This window comes from Aulostomus chinensis, chromosome 10, assembly GCF_037954235.1.
Source record: "Aulostomus chinensis isolate RoL2024-O1b breed Wild chromosome 10, RoL_Achi_v1.0, whole genome shotgun sequence".
In the NCBI taxonomy this organism is placed as follows: Eukaryota; Metazoa; Chordata; class Actinopteri; order Syngnathiformes; family Aulostomidae; genus Aulostomus; species Aulostomus chinensis.
The window spans coordinates 9,879,733-9,899,750 of record NC_141329.1 but is presented as its reverse complement, the minus strand read 5'-3'; the positions used below and the strand labels follow the sequence as shown (position 1 = coordinate 9,899,750).

At 41.6% G+C, this 20,018-nt stretch overlaps 1 protein-coding gene across 1 annotated transcript; it reads right to left on the bottom strand.

The window, feature by feature from the left end:
- Positions 1–1,440: 1,440 nt before the first annotated feature.
- On the bottom strand, positions 1,441–18,502 carry pxylp1 (2-phosphoxylose phosphatase 1). Its single transcript, XM_086215977.1, has 6 exons — positions 18,360–18,502; positions 16,011–16,157; positions 11,761–11,949; positions 10,340–10,466; positions 3,681–3,820; positions 1,441–3,537 (listed from the first exon to the last, which is right to left on the bottom strand). The coding sequence occupies exons 2-6, from the start codon at positions 16,090–16,092 to the stop codon at positions 2,510–2,512; spliced, it is 1,566 nt and encodes a 521-aa protein (XP_086072103.1). The 5' UTR covers positions 16,093–16,157; positions 18,360–18,502; the 3' UTR covers positions 1,441–2,509.
- Positions 18,503–20,018: the final 1,516 nt, after the last annotated feature.

Sequence of the window (20,018 nt, the reverse complement as noted above, 5' to 3'; positions counted from 1 at the left end):
CCCGAAACCTCCTCACAACATGAAATCCAATCTCTCCTTGAATTCATCCAACCACAAACATGGTTTTGGAGAAAGGGGAGATTCCGGGGCTGATTTTGTGAGGTTAATGTGAAACTATAACCACAAAGTCTCATCCATCTTTGGTTCTTAACGACGCTGACCACATGACAAGTCAGACATCTGTCTTCCCATCATCTCTTCAACCATGCAACATGTTTTCTGCAGCCACTGTGCTACTGTTGACTGCTGGTCGTCCGACTGGTTAGCTGACATTGTTCTGAGGTGAATGTTCACACTGAGAGGCACAAGCACACAATACATTCACCTTGATCTGTCTTTACTTCCCAGCTCTCTCTCTATCACACACACACAGTGAGAGACACATAAGCCAAAGCCAGAGGCACCGTAACAGCATTGAAGATTAAGGGAGTTGTGGTGGGAAGAAATGACTGCTCCACCTCGCTCAGGCGGGATGACATCAGAAATGTGGGTGGTAGACGGGTGTCAGGGCCTGGAGGGAGAGGCGTTGGTGGGAGAGGGCAGGACAAGTGCGGGAGTAATCTGACCAGCCAGCGAAGGTTAGCTCCTGTCATTAACAAGCATGACATAATGGCTTTTACATGGGAAATAAGGTTTGGATGTGACCGGGGAAAAGTTGGGGAACACATTTGCATAGACTTCTGTGGTCCGCCTGAACTTTGTGATCGAGATGTGAACCGAAGTTGAGTGACTCAGCAACTAAAATGATTTTTAATCCAAGGTATTATTCCTGTCAGAGAAGAGAATTCAACCCAAAATAAACATGGATGTAAATTAAATGCATCAGTATTTACTCCCCAAATTAACTTCGTAGACCTCACAAATAAATATTAATCCATAATCAATCTTCAGCATCCACTGTACAACCTTTTATGTTTTGGTAAAAAAAAGTTCTGTGCAGCCTGGGAAAATCTAATGTCCATAGTCTGCAAATGTAATTTACTTGACCCCTTCTCATTATTGCATTTTGTCAGTCAATCCTCTTGTGATTCTGAGGATTCCGAGAGGGAAGAAAACAGAGCAGAGACGCTAAAGTACGTCTGAAAATGAGCTGTACAATTGATAACCTGTCAACGTTGTATTATGTTCTTAATGATGACACATGGGTTGTCTCATGTTTGGGAATAGCCACTCAAGGTTTTTACATTTGTACAAATGCACTGTACAACTCTGTGCTTGGCTCCTGCAGCACAGTTGACAAGGCACATAACTGATGGTAGCAGATGGCCCAGGGTGAGTCTGGATGATATGGAGCTCATGTGCCACCTAGTGGTTGACTGTCGCAAGAGACATTTGAGAGCTCTTCCATATCCAGATTGTTGCAGCACCAGTAAACACAATTCATCGCCGAAAACAATCCCTGCAATATTGGACACAAATGCGACAGAGAAAATTAAAACATGAGAGCATTTATTTAACTTCCCAAGTGCTTTACAGTAAGACGTCTGATCATGATGAACCTCTTTTCCGTCCAGCAAAAAAAAAAGTAGAGGATTGGCAACATAAGAACTGATATTGCCTCTTACACTGCAGTGAAATGGTTCAACAACAGTGTTACAACCCCAAATGAAAACAAAAATTAAAATTACTTTGAAAAAGACAGTACCACTGTTAATTTGAAGAGACCAGTGTTCAGCATTCAGAGGATCTATGGGCAGTATAAGTTCGTACTTGTGTATAATCGCCCTTGTTCCCTGGATATCTAGACAAGAGACCAGTGATGGCATTATTACCAAACACAGTTAACCATTTATGTGCCAAACCTTGAAGGCCACCGTTGGTTTTTCCTGCTTGCTCAGAAGTATGTGCTGGTGGCAGTTTGCATCCCTGCCACCAGATGCCACTAAATACTCCACGCTGGTCCTCAGAGAGGTGAATAGAAACTCAACCGAACAACTACAACAAATGAACATTACACTTGAGTGCTACGTGAAAAATGAATTGTAGATTAATGCGGCTCAAACTATCCTGTGGTGTATTTTTCATTGAAAATATGACACAGTCTAAGGAATGATAAATACAACATATTATTTCCAGTGTTAATGTTCCCTTTTCTAACAGACAAATACTGAAAATGTAATATTCCATATGGAATGTAGGCATAAAGTGGCTAAGTGCCATACAACTTCCCTTGAATGATGATGTATCGTACACATTAACGAAGGTGAACCTTGAAAATGTTCTCAGGTGATAATTAAAGTTATTTTCATTCGTTAATCCTTTATTTCAAACAGGAGCCCATTAAAACCTCAGAACAACTTGTGATAAAAAGAGGTGTTAATGTTTGCCGGGCCTTCTGTTTGTCCTCTGGAATGTTAAAAGATGTGGAAAAACATCTTCATTTGACAATATGATAAGCGTGTGAGTGCAGCTTTTTAAGTGGAAAACAGTATTAAGAAAAAAAAATCAGGAAGTACAACCATCTGCCAGCTCTTACTGCTGCACCCGCAGTGACTCTCGACTCCATCTGTCAACCAAAGCGTCTGTAGCAGGCCTCCTGGTAGGAAGTAGCGTTAACAACACTGAACATGTCTCTCCTGACAAAAGACAAGAAGTTCTTCAGAGGGCAGAGTGGCAGGCTGACGTGGTGATCGAGGGAGCGACAGAATGTTGTGTGAAAAGTCACATCCTCGCCGTTGTACAGCACCCTGATGAACGGTTCCCCATCCCTCTCCTTCAACCTCTCGCCTTTGCCAGCCCTCTTCTTCAGCTGCCCTTGTGTCATTTTGGGACTCTTCCACAGTTCAAAGACCACTCTTGCTGCAAAGCGTGGAAACCTAGCTTCATCCAGTCCCAGGGCGCTCAGCAGGGGTGCCATGGTGACGTCGTGAGCTGAAGAGAGGGTGAACACCTCTTCACCACTTGCTCGTGGTTGCCGGCCAGCCTCACTGCCCTTGGCAACTCGCTCCATCTTGGTGGCTGTTCGGTTGAGGTAGGGGTACATGGCCAGAATGGCATATTTACGGTATAAACCAACTCTTCTACGATCCACCTCGTCATCTAGCTGCTGCCGGCGAATCACAGCAAACTGGGCCATTGTCAGACATCCACTGGTGGCACCAACTACCATGGAAATGCATGGGAAAGAAAGGCCATGGCAAAGGTGGCACAAAAGAGAGTCTATTGGGTTTGCAGCTCGAAGCTGCCGAGTGGGCACACCCAGAGTGCGTGCCATATCCACATATGTCCTCTCCAGTTCCATATCAGCTACTCTTAGCCGATACTGCCTCCTCTGCTCCTCCTCAAGGTATCTGTTCCTGGCAGGGCAGTCGCAGGCAGAGCCACAGAACAATGTGCTCCACTGGTGATGCACAGTCAGTTTCTTCCAGTCAAAGTTTGGGAGAAAGCCATAAAGGAGGGCCAGTCCGCTCTGGAGAGTGCGGCTCTTACCTGTGGTCTCCAACCACACTTGGCGGGGTGACCAACTTGAGGGGAGGAGATTGTGACGCTTGTAGGCTTGGTGGAGGAGCTGCCCATTGCGCAGGTGCTGCACCACGCCTGCAGGAAGATGCAGAGGAAGTTTGACAGGATTGGGATTATTCAGCTCAATTACGAGAGTAACACAAGGCGAATGAAGGAAGGTATGAAGTTGATCTGAAACCTGTGAAAGTTCCAGTCTTAGATGGTTGAGATAAGTCTACCTGTCTGAGTGAGTTCTCCCATCTCACAGGCACTGTGGTTGGGCAGGCGGGGGACAGAGCTCAACGGGGATTCCCAGATGCCAAGACCCCCCTGGCCCATGTGACTAATGAAGGAGTTCAGTAGGGGGTGAGAAGGCTTCCTGTGGTTGGTAAAAGATACACAGAGCCGAGAGACGGACATTACAACACTGCATTGTTTCAAGCCTCATTGTATTTGGAACAAACGGGTCACAGTTCTGAAATGATTTGGAGTAAGAATTGTTCTGAGATTGATGACGATGGTGCCACTTGGAAAACATATACTATACTGCGTGGTATATCTTATCGTACAATAATCTACGTCAAGGGCACGCAGGTGTGAGAAACAATCCACTTCACAGAGGGAAGTGTTTCTGTCAAGCTGTTACAAATGGTTCTATATAAATGTAAGAGCAGGAGGACTGCTGGCTTGTGAGATGCAGTCAGAGCAGTTGTATTATTGTCCACCAATGGGCCGGACCTGAATCTTGTTCATTGTTTTGACATTTTCTTTCATGTGTGCTATCAATAAAAGGTGCTCAAAATAACAGTACAAACAATGGTGTTACCGTTTCCCACTGAATTAGTTTGCATTATTTGCTGCAGCAGCGAAGAATGTATTGTGGTCTGGTGTATACTAGTAAGGCCCTCATTCCCAAACTGGGCTATGTGTACTCTCAGGGGTCCACCCAATGATGCCAGGAAGCAAGCCAAAAGAAGAAGAAGGAAAAAAAAAAAAAAAAGATATGTAGTGCCTCTCTGTAAATCCTCCACTATTCTGTTTTTGTCTTCAATAACCTTCTCCTCCTAAAAATATAGTCTGTAGATAAAAAAATTAAAAAATAAGTATGCGCTGATGCTTTTATTTTCATTACTGAAAATTAAATTCTGAATCATCAGTTTTCAAGAAAATAATAAGAAAAAACAGTTGCTTGATTTGTCCGACAAACATACAAAAACCTCAAAATTAATACACAAAATGTGACAAAACTTTTAAACCACACAGTAGGGAATGTTTGTCTGAAAACTATCATTGTTCTGGAGAAATGTGAATGAGAATTTATTGAGAAACATCTCAGTTCCTATATCTACATACATTCTCAACGTGACAGGATGTCAAGCCCACTTCCTTCACCCACCACAAGGTGTCTCCCTAACACAAGACTGCCTGTCAGCTGCACTGTTCAATATGTGTGGGTGGGAGTATGGAAGATGGATATAAAAAGATGAAAGAATTTGTTGCCTTGGGTCTCAAATACACACTTGAACATTGAAAACACACACACACACACACACACACACACACACACACACAAACAGAGATGTAGGCAGCAAGAGGAGCAGTTGGTGATCTGATAGAGGAGAGATGACTGAAGATTACAGTTTAATTTCACAAATCTGTGGGAGCTGTAGCTCAGCTCTCACGGATTAAAAAAAAATCAGTCTGGAGGGGGCACACACACACACACACACACAGTTTCCATAGTGATCATGCGATGAATCAAAAATCTACAAACCTCTCTGTCATTACCTTTAAATTAAACCCACAGTCATTATGCTTGAGTTCACATAACAACTACATCAGAAATGTAAATCACTTGGGAAAATCTCCAGTTTTTGTACAAACACTCATGAACAGAGGACGTGGGCTTCAAGGCACCACTCTGATCTCTTCTGTGTGCATTATTTCTATTTGGTGCATCAGCAGCTGTTGTCAGGATTGACCCAATCCCCGTCCCCAGAATCGTCACAGTTTAATATTCACCGACAGGGTAATAGGGGAGATGTTCCTCGTGTTTAAATGTGATGAGGAAAAAGATCTGTGAGATTTGAGATGAACTGCAGGTCTGAGAGCAAATACTCCCCCTGGTGATCATTCTGCTATGTCGCCGGTACATCAGTTAGCTGTGGAGAGTTTGGGACCATCTCGATGTAATTGGCTGCAGAGGGAGGCTGGATGTCAGCGATTGGGGACACTAGTGAGGACAAAGAGAGCCGGGCTGTCTATTAGGCTGATTGTTGCTTACCAAAGATTACAGAGCCCAATTACATTAAGCAGGGATTATTATCACTGGATAGGGCAGGGGAAAGAGATTAGTGAGGGCGATAGGGATGGACAGATGAGGAGAGAGAGGGACAGCTGATAAATGAGAGGGAGGAATAGACAGAAGAGGAAATGAGATAGTGTGGTCTAAGATGAGTGGGTGCACTCGACAAAAAAAATGAAAGTCAATGGGATGATGGGAACACACACATACCAAGAGCTGATAGACAGAAAAAAACATCTACAAAGACTGAATTGGTCGAAGAAGAGGAGGGAAGAGAGCGGAGACATTCCTCTCTGAAGAGAGCTCAATTAACCGCAGACAGAGACAGTGGGTCGGCGAGCTGGTGCCCACACACACACACACACACACACACACACACACACACACACTCACTCACACACACTCAGCAAGGCTCAAGCCCAGGCCACATGCTACTGCTCATCTCTACAATTATAGCCTGAAAAAAGCAACTAGCTAAATAATTACATGACACACGTATATACAAGCCTTTAATAGTCCAACTTGAATTCCAACGCCAAATAATCCACACTTAACTCCATTCATTGGATTATAGAAACAGAAATCATTAAAGGAAAGTGAAAGGGCTGGAAATGTCAGTGCAATGGCTGCACCTCTCCCCCAAAGAAGATTTTAATGGTTTTATTAATAGTTTAAACTGTCTCTCACAGCAAGAAGGTTCTGAGTTTGAATCCAGTAGCTGACTGGAGTCTGTCTGTGTGGTAGGGATCCGCGTTCTAGGTTTGAAAAAAATCACAGTATCAAAACCACTCGGATTGGCAATCATACCTTCCCCCCGGTATCAGCTGCTTCCCAGAGATAAAGTGCCCTGGCCACATGTCTGACTGTCTTGTGTTGTTAGGATAATGGCTGAGGGAGATGCACGTGAGGAGCCCCCCGGAGGAAACCCCCACCCCCACCCCATCTAAGAAAGTCCGCAGTGTGGAAATATTTCGGCTATTGTAAAAACACTGATTGGCCGGCTTGAGGAGGAGGGTCAGTCAACATGCTCAGGCAAAGACTGACTGCAGGAGAAGGCCTTTTGCATAGTCCTTATGTACACAGGTCATGATTCCACTGTGCTCTGGACGCAACTCCATTTACCTCCTTCCCCTGTGCAGCGGGTTAGGGTTGTGTTGCGTCTATTTTTACAAATCTGCACGGATTCTGTGGTTGCAGTCCCTCAGTTTCTGTGTTTAGCATTTGTGGTTTCATACATTCTGTCCTTTTCCATCTGTTTTGTCCTCAAGGGGTCTACACTTGCCGTTTTATTTTGAAAATTAACTGGATCTACTATGTTGTTCATGTGGACACTTCCCTTCTGGTGCTTTCGGCTGTGTGTGTGTGTGTGTGTGTGTGTGTGTGTGTGTGTGTGAGAGAGAGAGATATCTATCTATCTATCTATATATCTCTATATCTCTCTCTCTCTCTATATATATCTATATATATATCTATATCTATATCTATATATATAGATATAGATAGATATATCTATATCTATATATATCTATATATATAGATATATCTATATCTATATATATAGATATATCTATATCTATATATATCTATATATATATCTCTATCTATCTATCTATCTATCTATCTATCTATCTATCTATCTATCTATATATATATATATATATATATGATCATCATATCATGATGATACATGATTGACAGACGACTACATGATAATACAGAGTCATTTACTACTCTTTCAGAATAATGGGAACCCTACAATTGTGTTTCATGTACTAAGATGCCAAGAGGAAGTTATGCAGCTGTTGCCACGACTGTGAGCCAGGAATTAAGCCTTACCCTGTTTTTTTGTTTTCTTTGTTTATATCTGCATTCCTTTCAGGATTGACTGGTTCTCTGAATTCTACAGTGGCAGAAGGGAGCATAGAGCACCACGTGGTGCTTATCTCAATGAACCAACTCCTAATGTTTAAATAAAATCAATGGAAGGACACACAAAATACATTTAGGTTTTTTTTTGGGGGTATCTGAAAATTTAATTCAGTTTTGCATTACTGTTTAATTGAAACAGGGGGTGGCATGGCTCAGAGGTAGAGTGGCCGTCTAGCAACTGAAGGGTCGCTGGTTCAATCCTCACTTCCCCCGGTGACCATGTCCCTGTATCCTTAAGCAAGATACTGAGCCTCTAGTTTCTCCTCATAGCCCTGCGACGGACTGGCGTCCTGCCCAGTGTGAACCCCGCCTTTCACCTAATGTCAGCTGGGATAGGCACTGCTCTTAACGGATAAGCTTAATAGAAAATGGATGGATATATGAATGGAAACCTGAGTTACAGGTGAGAGTGAGCTATTTATTGAACTGACTTCATCCTGTATCTCAACCCAACCTACAGAAACATCTGATGTCACTTGCATAAGAGTCAAGTCACTCCTTCACATTGTCTGATCAAAATATTTACTACTGAGTCAGACGAGAAAAATGCCTCAAGCATTTTTACAAAATGGTAGGATGATGCATTTCATTATCTGTAATTTTTCGAACCGTTTGACAAATCATACGTCTTTGGACAGCTTACCTTCAGCTCAAGTTCAGAGTATCTTCAATAACTAATAATCAAATGGACATGGGCGGATCAATGGTCTCGTGATGCAACTGTGTGTCTTCTTTGCCAGCTCAAAAGATTACAGAGAACAAGCTCGGCCCAGATGTGCACGGTTGATGTGGCTGCAGTCAAAGCTTTGTTGGACAAAAAAAATACATTTGAACTAAGGGAACACAGCTCCCAAAGAAGGTGAATTAACACACCTTGTGATAAAAATAAAACATCCAAAGGGATGTGGAGGTGCATATCAAAAGAAAGGTTATGTTAGAAATCAGAGCAGTGTTAGTCATGTCTATATCTATCTATCCATCTGTTTATCCGTCAATCTATCAGTCTATCTATCTATCTATCAGTCAATCTATCTATCTATCTATCTATCTATCATGTATCTATCATGTATCTATCTATCTATCATGTATCTATCTATCATGTATCTATCTATCATGTATCTATCTATCATGTATCTATCTATCATGTATCTATCTATCATGTATCTATCTATCTATCTATCTATCTATCTATCTATCTATCTATCTATCTAAATGCGGGTGTTTATTTCGCTCTCATGTTTCGGTAGGAGTACTGCAGTCATTCGCAGCTCAGCCTCACCAAACCTGCTTTGCTGATGATTAAATCAAGTGAGACAAGACTGTCAATTTGACAGATTACGTGTGTTTACGAGTGTGCATCCAAGGCACCAAAGCACAGAGGCACAGATGTAGATCCATTCCACCCACCGCTGCTGAAACATACAATAAAACCAACGAATGACAAAGAAGTCCTTGCTGCCCTCACTTTACAAAGACGTATGAATTGTCAAAACTACAGAAAAGTAAAACGATCTTTTCACTGAATGAGGACATTTTCGGAGAGCTGCCAACGAGCCGGCAGTCTTTGTAGGAGGATATACTCAGTAACTGATGAGTCTCACTTTCTCTACACTCTGTTTCCATCAGGTCCTCTTGTTAGGGACTCGACAGAAACGACTAGAACTCACAGCTTGGAGAGCCGATCATGCTTCAATCCCAGGGGCATTAAGTATCCTTTTCTCTGGCCTGGTTTAATTAAAACTGTGGCCATGAAGCCTGTCTCTGATTAAGGTATCTACTTTCTTCTTTCCTACTGAGTCTTCCAACATCCATGTGATTGAGGTTGTTGTCTATTGTTTACTTCTGTCTTTTTGTCTGCATTAAACATGTGCACTATATTGTGCAAGCTGTTTGTTGTAATGCTATTTATAATCAATTTTTAAATTCAACATCTGGCACACAGGGGACTCCAGGGAAGACAAAGGAAAATGTGCCAAATACAACGACTATTTTACATACTGTTCACTTTGTGAGCGAAGTGAATTCCTGCTTTTCCAGACAGTCTCAAATAAACACTGAACACTGCAAGCCTGGCAATGATACCATTTGTTGAAATGTCATTATATTGGCTCATAACTTACTTGCATCCGTCTAAATTTTCTTGTTCTTTTTGTATCTGCCGTTTCTTTGTGCAACACATTCGTCAAATACGAAGTGCAAGTTGTAATTTGTTTTTGATGTGACATATTAGTTGCACAATTGATGGAAAATTCAGAGCAATCGCAACGTGGGCCATAACCAAATGAATTAAAGTGGGCGAACAGAGAAGTGAAAGCAGGGCTGCCTATTTCAATATGAAAGCACAATAAAAATGATTTGCCTCTAACATGGTGGTACACATGTTTGTATCATTTTGTCTTATTATCTTGTCCTTCCCCATGTGCCCTTTATTTTCAGTACACTGAGTTCTATTTGAACATTCCAAATCCCACAAATAACATTTTCCCTCTGCTACACTTCAGCAACTTTGATTATGTCCACATCACAAAACAAGTCAGTGTACATGACAACCAGTCAGTAACCAAGGCCCCTTCTTCATGGTGCCATCTTCAGAAACAGGGAGGAAAGGAAGTAAGTCTGTGGTGACTGAGGTGCTATACATAAAAGGTGTGTGTGTGTGTATACCTGCTGACAGAAAGGGTGCAGTCAATGGCGGGCCGTTTGGTCTTAGGGATGGAGTAGAGTGGATAACGGTCCCCGTGGCGAATCATCACCTGAACTGACAGCAGCTTGTAGTCGGCAGGACTGTGACCTGCAAGAACAAGCATCCCCACCACAACCATCATCATCATCATCATCATCATCATCTGTAAATTCCCATAGCCTCCATCTTTATACTCATATTCAAAACAAGTGTACTGGACTGGTTGGTTGGGTACGAAAATAACCCACATTGTTTTCTACGTTGTATTTCCTTTGAAAATATTTGGAGTTGAACACGAGCAAATTAAGACTGGTGAAATATGTTGTGTCATCAAGTTTTTCTGTAAAACTACAGTTTTTGTTGTCAACCTTAAGTTTTCCACAATTGATCAAATCTTCAGCTATCATCCCACTTATTTATATTTTGTCTGTGGATCACAAAAAGCATGATGAGATAACAACATTTTTGTACGTGAGAATCTGGAACTCCAATGAAACTATTCGTGCCAAAAAAAAGGTTTACATTTTTTTCTACCGTCAAAAATATTTATTCTAATAATGTGATTGAATTACATAGTAGGTACATGTAGCCTGTCATTCACATAATCTGTGTTGAACACAACATACATTTCTTTCATGTTTTTGGTGAATAAACAGCTTGACACCTCCCGTCAACTGTACTCAGTTGACGGGAGGCAGATAAAACCCTTAAAACGGAGAGGTGAAATTGATGGAGGATGAGAAGTTGCCAGCACACAATGTAACAGTCAATATCCAGCTGGGCGATCGTCAACATCCCCAGCAGAACAATCCAAGATGACGCAGAAGTGGCTATTTTCTTTCATAAACTAATGTTCATTTAAAAGAAGCAGCATTTGAGAAACATCAAGAAACAAATGTGTGAGTGTGAGTGCAAGAGAACGCACTGTGTGTTTCAATTAGGAAGAAATCAGCAGGCTTTGAGAATGTTCGCGGGGATAATAAAATGCAGGATTGTGATTGATTTTCAATAGCTTCTCATTAAAAGCTCAAAGGAGGTTGTTTTTTTTCTTTCTTTCTTAAGGGACAGAAACAGCATCCAGATTTCAATTAGTGGTGGATCGTATCGCTGGTTTCCTGCGATGAAGGATATCTTTACAGCCCCCTCAGGGAACACTGATTCCATTCGGGAGCTCTGCAGTATTATGAATGAAACCTCCCCCATGCCGTGACACACTAAATATGGCACGATTAACCATTGATTCGCTGTCATCAGCTGATTCAAGCATCGGCCTACATTTCTTTTCTTAAAGCCCTGAAAGATAAATGCTATGATGCTAAATGTTTTCATTGTCTATCAAACCCCAAACTCGAAGCCCACCCTCTCTCTTGCTAGATTCTATGAGTGAGTGTGTAGCTCTCACCCTCCCAGGCCTGCTCGGTGCGGTTGGGGGTGTTGCAGTAGCTGTAAGCCTCAGATATGGGGTTCGGCTCCTGCGTATGAGGCACCGGGAACACCCGTTTTCTGCTCTTTCCTTGAGCGGGTCTAAGTCCTGCATCTGGAGCCTGGAAAGGTGTTTCCTCTACTATGGGAGTGGAGGGGATTAGGTTCACTGTAGGTAGAGACAATGAGAGCACAACAAATGAAAGAATAAAGATCGCACAGTTTAGTTCATCTCCATGTCAACAGCTCGGCATCCCCAAAACCCCTCAATGGTACCCGCATGTTGCCTGGACACCAGTGACCTGTGATCCCGGGGAGACATGGTCCAATAGCAGCAGAGAAGTTGTGGGAACTGAAGGCCAATTCACAAGAATTCAATTCTAAAAGACGTTGTACCCGTATGACCTTTCAGCAAGACAGATCTCCAAAACCGACTTATGTCTCTCACACACACACACACACACACACACACACACACACACACACACACACACACAAAATCATAGCAGAGGAGCCAACTATGTAAATATTACATCCTACCGCGGAGACTGAGGAGCAGCCCCTACAAGTCTGATCAGCTAACAGTTTCTTATTTTGGCAACATTCACATTTAAATCATCTTGTATTGTAGACAAAGTGTGAGTTTCAGGGTTCATATGCAGGTGTGTGGCTTCAGGGTTCACACGCGAAAACTGAGCATAAATATCTCCCACAACGTTTACCACAGTGTATTCAACTAAAGGTTATGCTGAGCTATGTGCTGTGATACAAAATACGCATACACAAATAGTTACTAATATACAGAATAGATGAAGCAAGATTATCACGACCTCTCAAAACTTTCCCATGTCTGGATAGTCACTGTCAAATGCCATGACTTTTCCGAGTTATACTCGCTGCTATTTTACACCTCGATGGAATTCCGATATTCAAAATTACCAACTAAAACTAAGAATTTTCCACTCCTCCATTACTCCAGCTGGGTACATAATGTCCGTCGTGTTGCTCACAGGAGCAGTTTTATTTGCTGAACTGTCACAAGCCTCATTGCGGTTTGACAACATTTTGTCACCACTGGACCGTATCCTACAGACTCTCAATTTTCTTCTACACAAATATATTAACGTATGAACTTACAATGAAAACAAATCAAAAATAATAAATGCAACCTCACTAAAGAAAAGTTAAATGGGCCTGCCAATACTTTTCTAATTGCACCTCCTCTCGACTTCTCCTTTGACATTTCTTTTCTTTTTTCATTTTTGTATTCAAGAACTACAAAGTTCTTGAAACGACTTTTTTATTAAAGGAAATGAGTCAAAGTTTCCTGTGTAACTTCTATAGCTGAAGCTCACCTTTTCTTTTTTTTTGACACAATGAGACTTGCAGCACAAGCTGCTGAGACAGTGGAGTAAAACAGACCCTTAATGCTATTTCCCACTGATGACTCTTCTCATTTGACATCTTCAAACAGTTGAAGACACTGAGGAGAGATTAATTTGTTTTAATAACCTTATCATCGCTGCCTGGTTAAGAAAAAGCAGAAAAGAAAATCCAACCATACTTTGTCAAAAAAGCCATTAGAAGATGTTTAGATGATGATTAGTCAGAATTACAAGTTTTCTCTGTAAACTCACCGACGACGAGAAAGAGGAGAAGTTGCGTGGCCACAGCGGAGACCATTTTGACTACAACTCAGCAGCTCGAGGTCCAGCAGCCGCACACACTGGAGTCCATTCAGTACCACCAACCTGTCCCCTTCAGCACTGTGTGCCCCATCCACTGCCACCCCCACCACCACCACCACCCCTCACCTACCCATCCACACGCACGCCTGCATGAGCTAACCAAACGTTTGGAGGCCAGCTCGGTGGTAGCAACCTTCACAATGGGGCTTTTATAACTGGCTGCCCAACATAAGTGGGTGCAGACACAGCACTACTACACAGGCCAGACTGCAACACTGCAACACTGCAAATGCATGCGCCCACACCAAATGTGATTGTCTGACTAATCAGCATTTGGGATTTTCTATGCGTCTACGATCGTGGGAGCTGCATGAGAGTGTTTTCGAGCAGGGAGAGAAATGAGTACAACACTTAATTAAATGGTTTAACACTCCATGGGTATACACAAAAACATGTACCATCCACACATAGAGCTAAATATAGTCCACACTCTTCCAGTCCTGTCTGGTGGGAACCCTTCATTATGCACGCACGTGCACACACACACAGACAGACACACACACACACACACACTTCCCCAAAGGCAATATTCTGCTTCAAAAACTTGCAGATATAGCTAAAGCAACACAGCGATTACGGAGTGAAAAGGTGCTCTGACAGAGGTCTGAAATTAGGAAGGTGTGTCCTCATTTAAGGTGGCAAAGAACAGTGCAAGAAATATTGAGACTGGAAATAACAGCCTGCAGAGGTGGCGTCAATTATATCAGACCTTCAGATCGAGTGCTGAAACGGCAGAGCAGAGTGGCTTTAGAAACAATCCACAAGAACAAAAATCTTCCTTCTCTGATAGCAAATTTTACTAAAAACAATTCTAAGGTATTCAGTAAAAAAAAAAAAGGGATAAACCAGCAAGTTCCTGATTTTCTTCAATGCTGCTTATTTTCATGTGTGTGACACAGTTTCCTAGACGGTGCAGTTGCACCCTGTTTCTGCAGCTCCCGTTTGAGGTGCCTGAACTGACTGATGGTGACGGATCATCTATGTGAGTTTTTCCTGTGACAGACTTGTTCAATATACTATATTATCCAGCCTCTGCATGCTAGGACAGGCTCCAACCAGCCAGCTATGGAGAATATGCCTGTAAAGAAACTGATGGATGGAGGGAGTTTTTTTCCCTTCAGGATACATCTGCAGAGGGCAACTTCAGCCCTACAATACACCAACATTTTCAAGCATTTTGAATGTATCTGACAGTAGATCAGAACGCCCAGATAGCATTATAGTCTACAGGTTTGGCCGGCGGATGCTACTATTGTGTACCGGCTGTGTCCATTTTATTACTGTCATACACAAATTCTGCTGTGCAAGGGCCAGTTTAAATGGGAAGTGATCATCATTGGCTCTGGCAGCGTGCGGTGCAATGCAGTATTCCAGGACAGTGTTTAAACATGAATAAAATGACAAGCTTACAGTGTCAGAGGCAATAAGGGGCAGCCATGGGCTTTTTTTTCTCATTACAAATTTTAAAAAACAGATGAATAAAATCCAGATTTTTCTGTGATCCTATATTTAAAACACTCATTAGTACGTAAAGAGCAGCTGATCATGGGAAAAAAAGGACCAGAAAGTTTTTATTTCACCATGACTCTGGAACAAGAGCTCTCCTGTTCAACTTATCCCACCATGCAGCTGGCACTCAAAACAATTAATCCACCGTTTTAAAGCCACAACAGTAATGAGGGAGCAGGGCAGGGTGGAGCCTATGATGTAAGCACACTGTCAACAACAATAACTCTCACTGCCAGAAGATGGAGTCTAAGTGAGGCCCTATAGCTTTATCCTGTTGGGGAAAATTACTCACTCTTGCAGCTGCAGTTCAATTGGCTTTGTCAGCTGCAGTTTCAAAATGTTCTTCAATATTTGAAAGAAAAAAAACAAATAAAAAGGAAGTGAACACATTAAGCATTCCAGACTTTACGATGTAGGAATGTAGTTTCTTCAAAAAGCGTGGAAATGTCCAGATACTCTTGCAGAAAAGATGCGGTTCAAAATACAAGATCAGATGCAATGAAGACCACTATAATCCTGCGTGTGATTTATGGAAGTCGTATCCAATATGCTTGTGTGGGAAGACGATGGGTTACGCTCAGCAAAAGCACTTCCGTTGCATTGAGTTTCCTTGCAGTCACTAGCTGGCAATGACACACTGTCTAGACAATAACCAGAGGAGATGTTGAACAATGACTTCATGGGGAAAAGCACCTATTGTATACACTGAAGCATTCCAAAGCAGAAAAAAGTGTGTGTGTGTGTGTGTGTGTGTGTGTGTGTGTGTGTGTGTGTGTTCAGTTTCTCCTAGAATCCACAGACAAACACTAAAAGCAGGATATTCTTTGGATGTTTATATGTTTTCTCTTGGGATGAGCAGGGTCTCATTCAGTTTCCAATTCAAAGAAGGATGAAATAAATATGTATTGAGTTTTACACACACACACACACACACACACACACAAAACAACAACAACAACATAAAGACACTTACAGAACTGGAGACTGAAACTGATGATGGCCAGCGCTGCCCCGCCCACCACCACCAGGAGGAGGAAGCGGTTCCGAGCCAGCATCTTGTCACGTAATTGGTCCACGCTCTTGTCTGTCAGCCATCCAGCCTACAGTCCATCCCTGCAGCCTTGACACAAAGACAGAGGGAACCGATGGAAATGTTTGCCAAGATAAACTCGTAGACGAGACAAATCTACATTTACCATAATTGCCTCTCCAGAGCCCGAAGAGTTCCTACACCCACTCTCAAGTCAACCTCAAGCACTTTTCAAAGCACATTTCTAAACTTTGCCTTATGAAAGACAACAAAAGTTGTTCAGTGGGAGTGTAACTGTGTACCCACCAATTTTTTGCCTCACATTTGTTCCTTTTCTACATTTTCAAGATTTTCCAGCACATTTTGGATGAGGCCAAAAAAAAACAAATCAAACTCTCCAAATGTCAAACGTTTTTGAGTTCTACAATGTTTCAAAATGTCTTGATATGGTATTTGAGGGATTTTTGACTGTTATCATAAACTCTCCAGAGGTCAAATCTCAACCACGTGGTTCTGAATGTGTAACAAAAGATGTAATATTAAACATTGCTGGAGACAACTGCGCACGGGAATGGCCATCACTCAGAATATAAACTAAGAATTTATCAAATCTGAACTTCCAAAATGAAGACAGACGCTTAAACAACACACAAAGTGTACTGCTAGGATCAAAGTAATGCAGGATTTTATTTTTTTTTTTTACTTTGATTTCAATACCAATACTAGGGAGCTAAAAAAATTCATATGACTGACAAAGAATATTCAACTAAGCGCACACTTTTTTGCAATGCTCAATCAAATATTCTTCAAATACTTACAATATGTCAACAGAAAAACGGATCATCAGTCTGTCAAAAATGACATCACCGCAGCACAGGCTGCAATTTTTTTTTAAATGATGAAAGAACAAATGAAAACATCAAGTGTATGTGCCTGTTGGAGGACGAGAGTTAAAGCAAATCACGACACATTTTGTGTCACCGACTCACAACCTCTACAATGCAATTTCAGGCTCGTAACTACTTTATCAAAAATGCAAGCACTATTCAAGCTAAAATTTCCATGTTAAAATGTTTTTCTTCAAAGAATTCCAGTACTACTTAACTCAACAGCAGTTTCAAATTTTATTTGCCATGTCAATACTCGATTTTGTGCGGCTGTGTTTTAAAAATGAAATGGGAAAAGACTTTGAGTGAGCTTATGATTAAATAAACAGCAAGAATTCATGAAATGGAACTCTTAAACCTTATTCACATGCCCATCATCATGTTACTGTGTGTCTGAACCTTTTCCGCTAACCCAAGCAGTTAAAAAGCTTGTGCGAGGACAGAGGGTTGGAAGGCAAAAAGAAACACGGGAGGAAACGGGAGCAGTAAATGTAGCCTTACACAATAAACCCTACCATTAGGCAATCTAAAAATACTCCCAGCCTGGAGTGTTCAAGACTACGTCTCACCAAAGTACAGTAAAACGATGCTGCAGGCAGAAAGGAAAGAACAAGCATGAGTCTTGACCCACTTCAGTGCCTGGGCTCACCAACCTGGAGCTGCAGGATGCGTCACACCAAACTCCAGGCAAAGATGAAAGATGCTATGGTACTTAAATACTGAGGTACTTTTTTGTGAGGGTGTACAAACCCAAACGTAATTTCTAGATTTCAATAACACGTGTTCCACTGGTTGGTTCGGCATACAAACAACCCATTAAAAGACACTAACTGAAGTGAAAAATAAACTTTTATATACTCAAACAACGCGAAATCGTTTCAAAAATGTTTTCAGGGGTGCTACCATATATTTGATAGGAATGCCGAAATGTTTGTGATTCTATTTTAAAGTCTCCTAATGACTGCAAGTTGTACTTTACAATGTTGTGGGGGTTTTTTGTTGTTGTTTTTTAACCAGAGGAACTACGTATAATTTGAATTCAGGTCCATGCCAAGTGTCAGTCGCGACCCCGCAACTTAACTAGCTAACAGTTAGCTAACGGCTACTTAGGCTTATTAATCTTGCATGTCAGTGAATACAACCCGGCTGACTGGCTCGATACCGGAGAGCAACACTACGAAGGAGCAAACCACTTTGACTGCATGTTGTTTGACACTTCTTCTATGCCTACTTCTACTTGTTGCTTTCATGCATCGCATTATAGAAGTTATGTCGTGTTGGTGACCAGCTTTAAATCGATATATGTAAATGCCGCATCAACAGTCGCACTCTTCCTGCAGTAAACAAACAAACAATTGACGCTACTTCTAAATACACAGATGAATATTTTCAAGAGTTTCATTACCTGCAGAAACGCAGCGTTTCATAGCCGCGGGGAACCGGTGAAACAGTTAGATCCTCGACTTCGGTATCCCCGGTATGACCGACTGCCAACGGGAGGCAGAGGTTGGAGTTAAGTCGCTCTCAATATCGGGCAAAATTTCCTGTGAAACCCTTCAGAGTAAAACATTGACCGTCCGGAGCCGCCTGTAACTTTTAAAAAACATTACAATAAAACACTTTTTTTTTTAAAAAATAAAATGACTTGTCACCCCTGTAAAATGACTCACAGTAAACCCATAGAATTCAAATAATCCCGTGTAATTTTATTTTTTTGGAATTTATCTACATCACGTGTTCTCCTTCCGTCCACCTCAAAACTCAAAAAAGGCATTTAAAATAAAAACCTCGGCCACGTGTGTGTGCCCAACGGCTCCACAATCATGTCCCGTTGTATTTTATTCACGATTAGAGCCATTTTGGCTTATATTGTGAAGGTGTACTATAAATGTTTCCGGTTCTGGTTTAGTTTTCTGGCTACCTTGATAGCTGAGGTTACGCGGGATCCCGTGTGTGGAGGGTAACTGCAAATCCTAACACCACTGCGCCATCTACTGGAGTAATAGCATTAATGCACACGGGTTACAGACGTGTTACCTCATATAAAAGGTACATCAAAATAGTGTTTAAGGACAACAGAGGTATATTCAACAAATCCATTCAACACAGTGAACCCCAGTTCTGACCACACACATCGAAATTTGATTATATTATTGTTTTTGTATTAAACCACCCTTTTCGCTATTGGTTGATTGCAAGTACCTAAAGCTGGAAAAAAAAGAAAGAGGAGGGTTACAGTGAAAGCTGTTACTTCTTAAATACTGTCACCACCATTAATCCTCCGACTAACAGATCGCAAGAGGAGGAAGACAATGTAAACGGCTGGGAGAAAAGTATATCCTGCAGGCAATGATATTTAATCTAGTTAAACTCTCTCCATTTATCAACGGCACAACTTCAAGTTGGGCCCAGCTCTGATAGTTTCTGCTGTATTTTACAGTTAAAGACAGAGTTTTGTGTAATTAGATAAAGCTGTTTTTTTATACTGTTATTGGAATTAGCAGTAAAATCAGAAAATCTTGACAACAATTGGTGCTGTCTCTGTGAGTTATTTCAACCCTTCATTTAGAAAAACACACAATGAGCATGGGGATTTTAGGTTATTTTTTAAATAAAAACTAGTACTTAATTAAAACAGCACTGCATTTATCTGACTGTTTCTGGTTACGATATTAACTTCAAATTTTCCCTGTCAGTTTATCTTCAGACATGCTTCGCTGTTTTTGGATTCATTCATATGAAGAACCGAAGACTTGAGAGCCTGGTTCTCTCCAGACGACTGCTGGCAGTCTGGCTCCCACTAATCAGTGTCATCACATTCTGCCAGCACAAGACACTGAGCCATGGCACACACACACATAACACACGCGCGCGCACACACACACACACACACACACACACACACACACACACACACACACTTCACATACAGGCACACAAAGAAACCTAGCTCATACATGTCTCACCATGCATTCTAGGTCAACTCACCTAGTTGTATCACAGCTTTTATTGAAACATATGTTCAACATATTTTGGCATGTAGTTTATTATAGCGTATTATAGT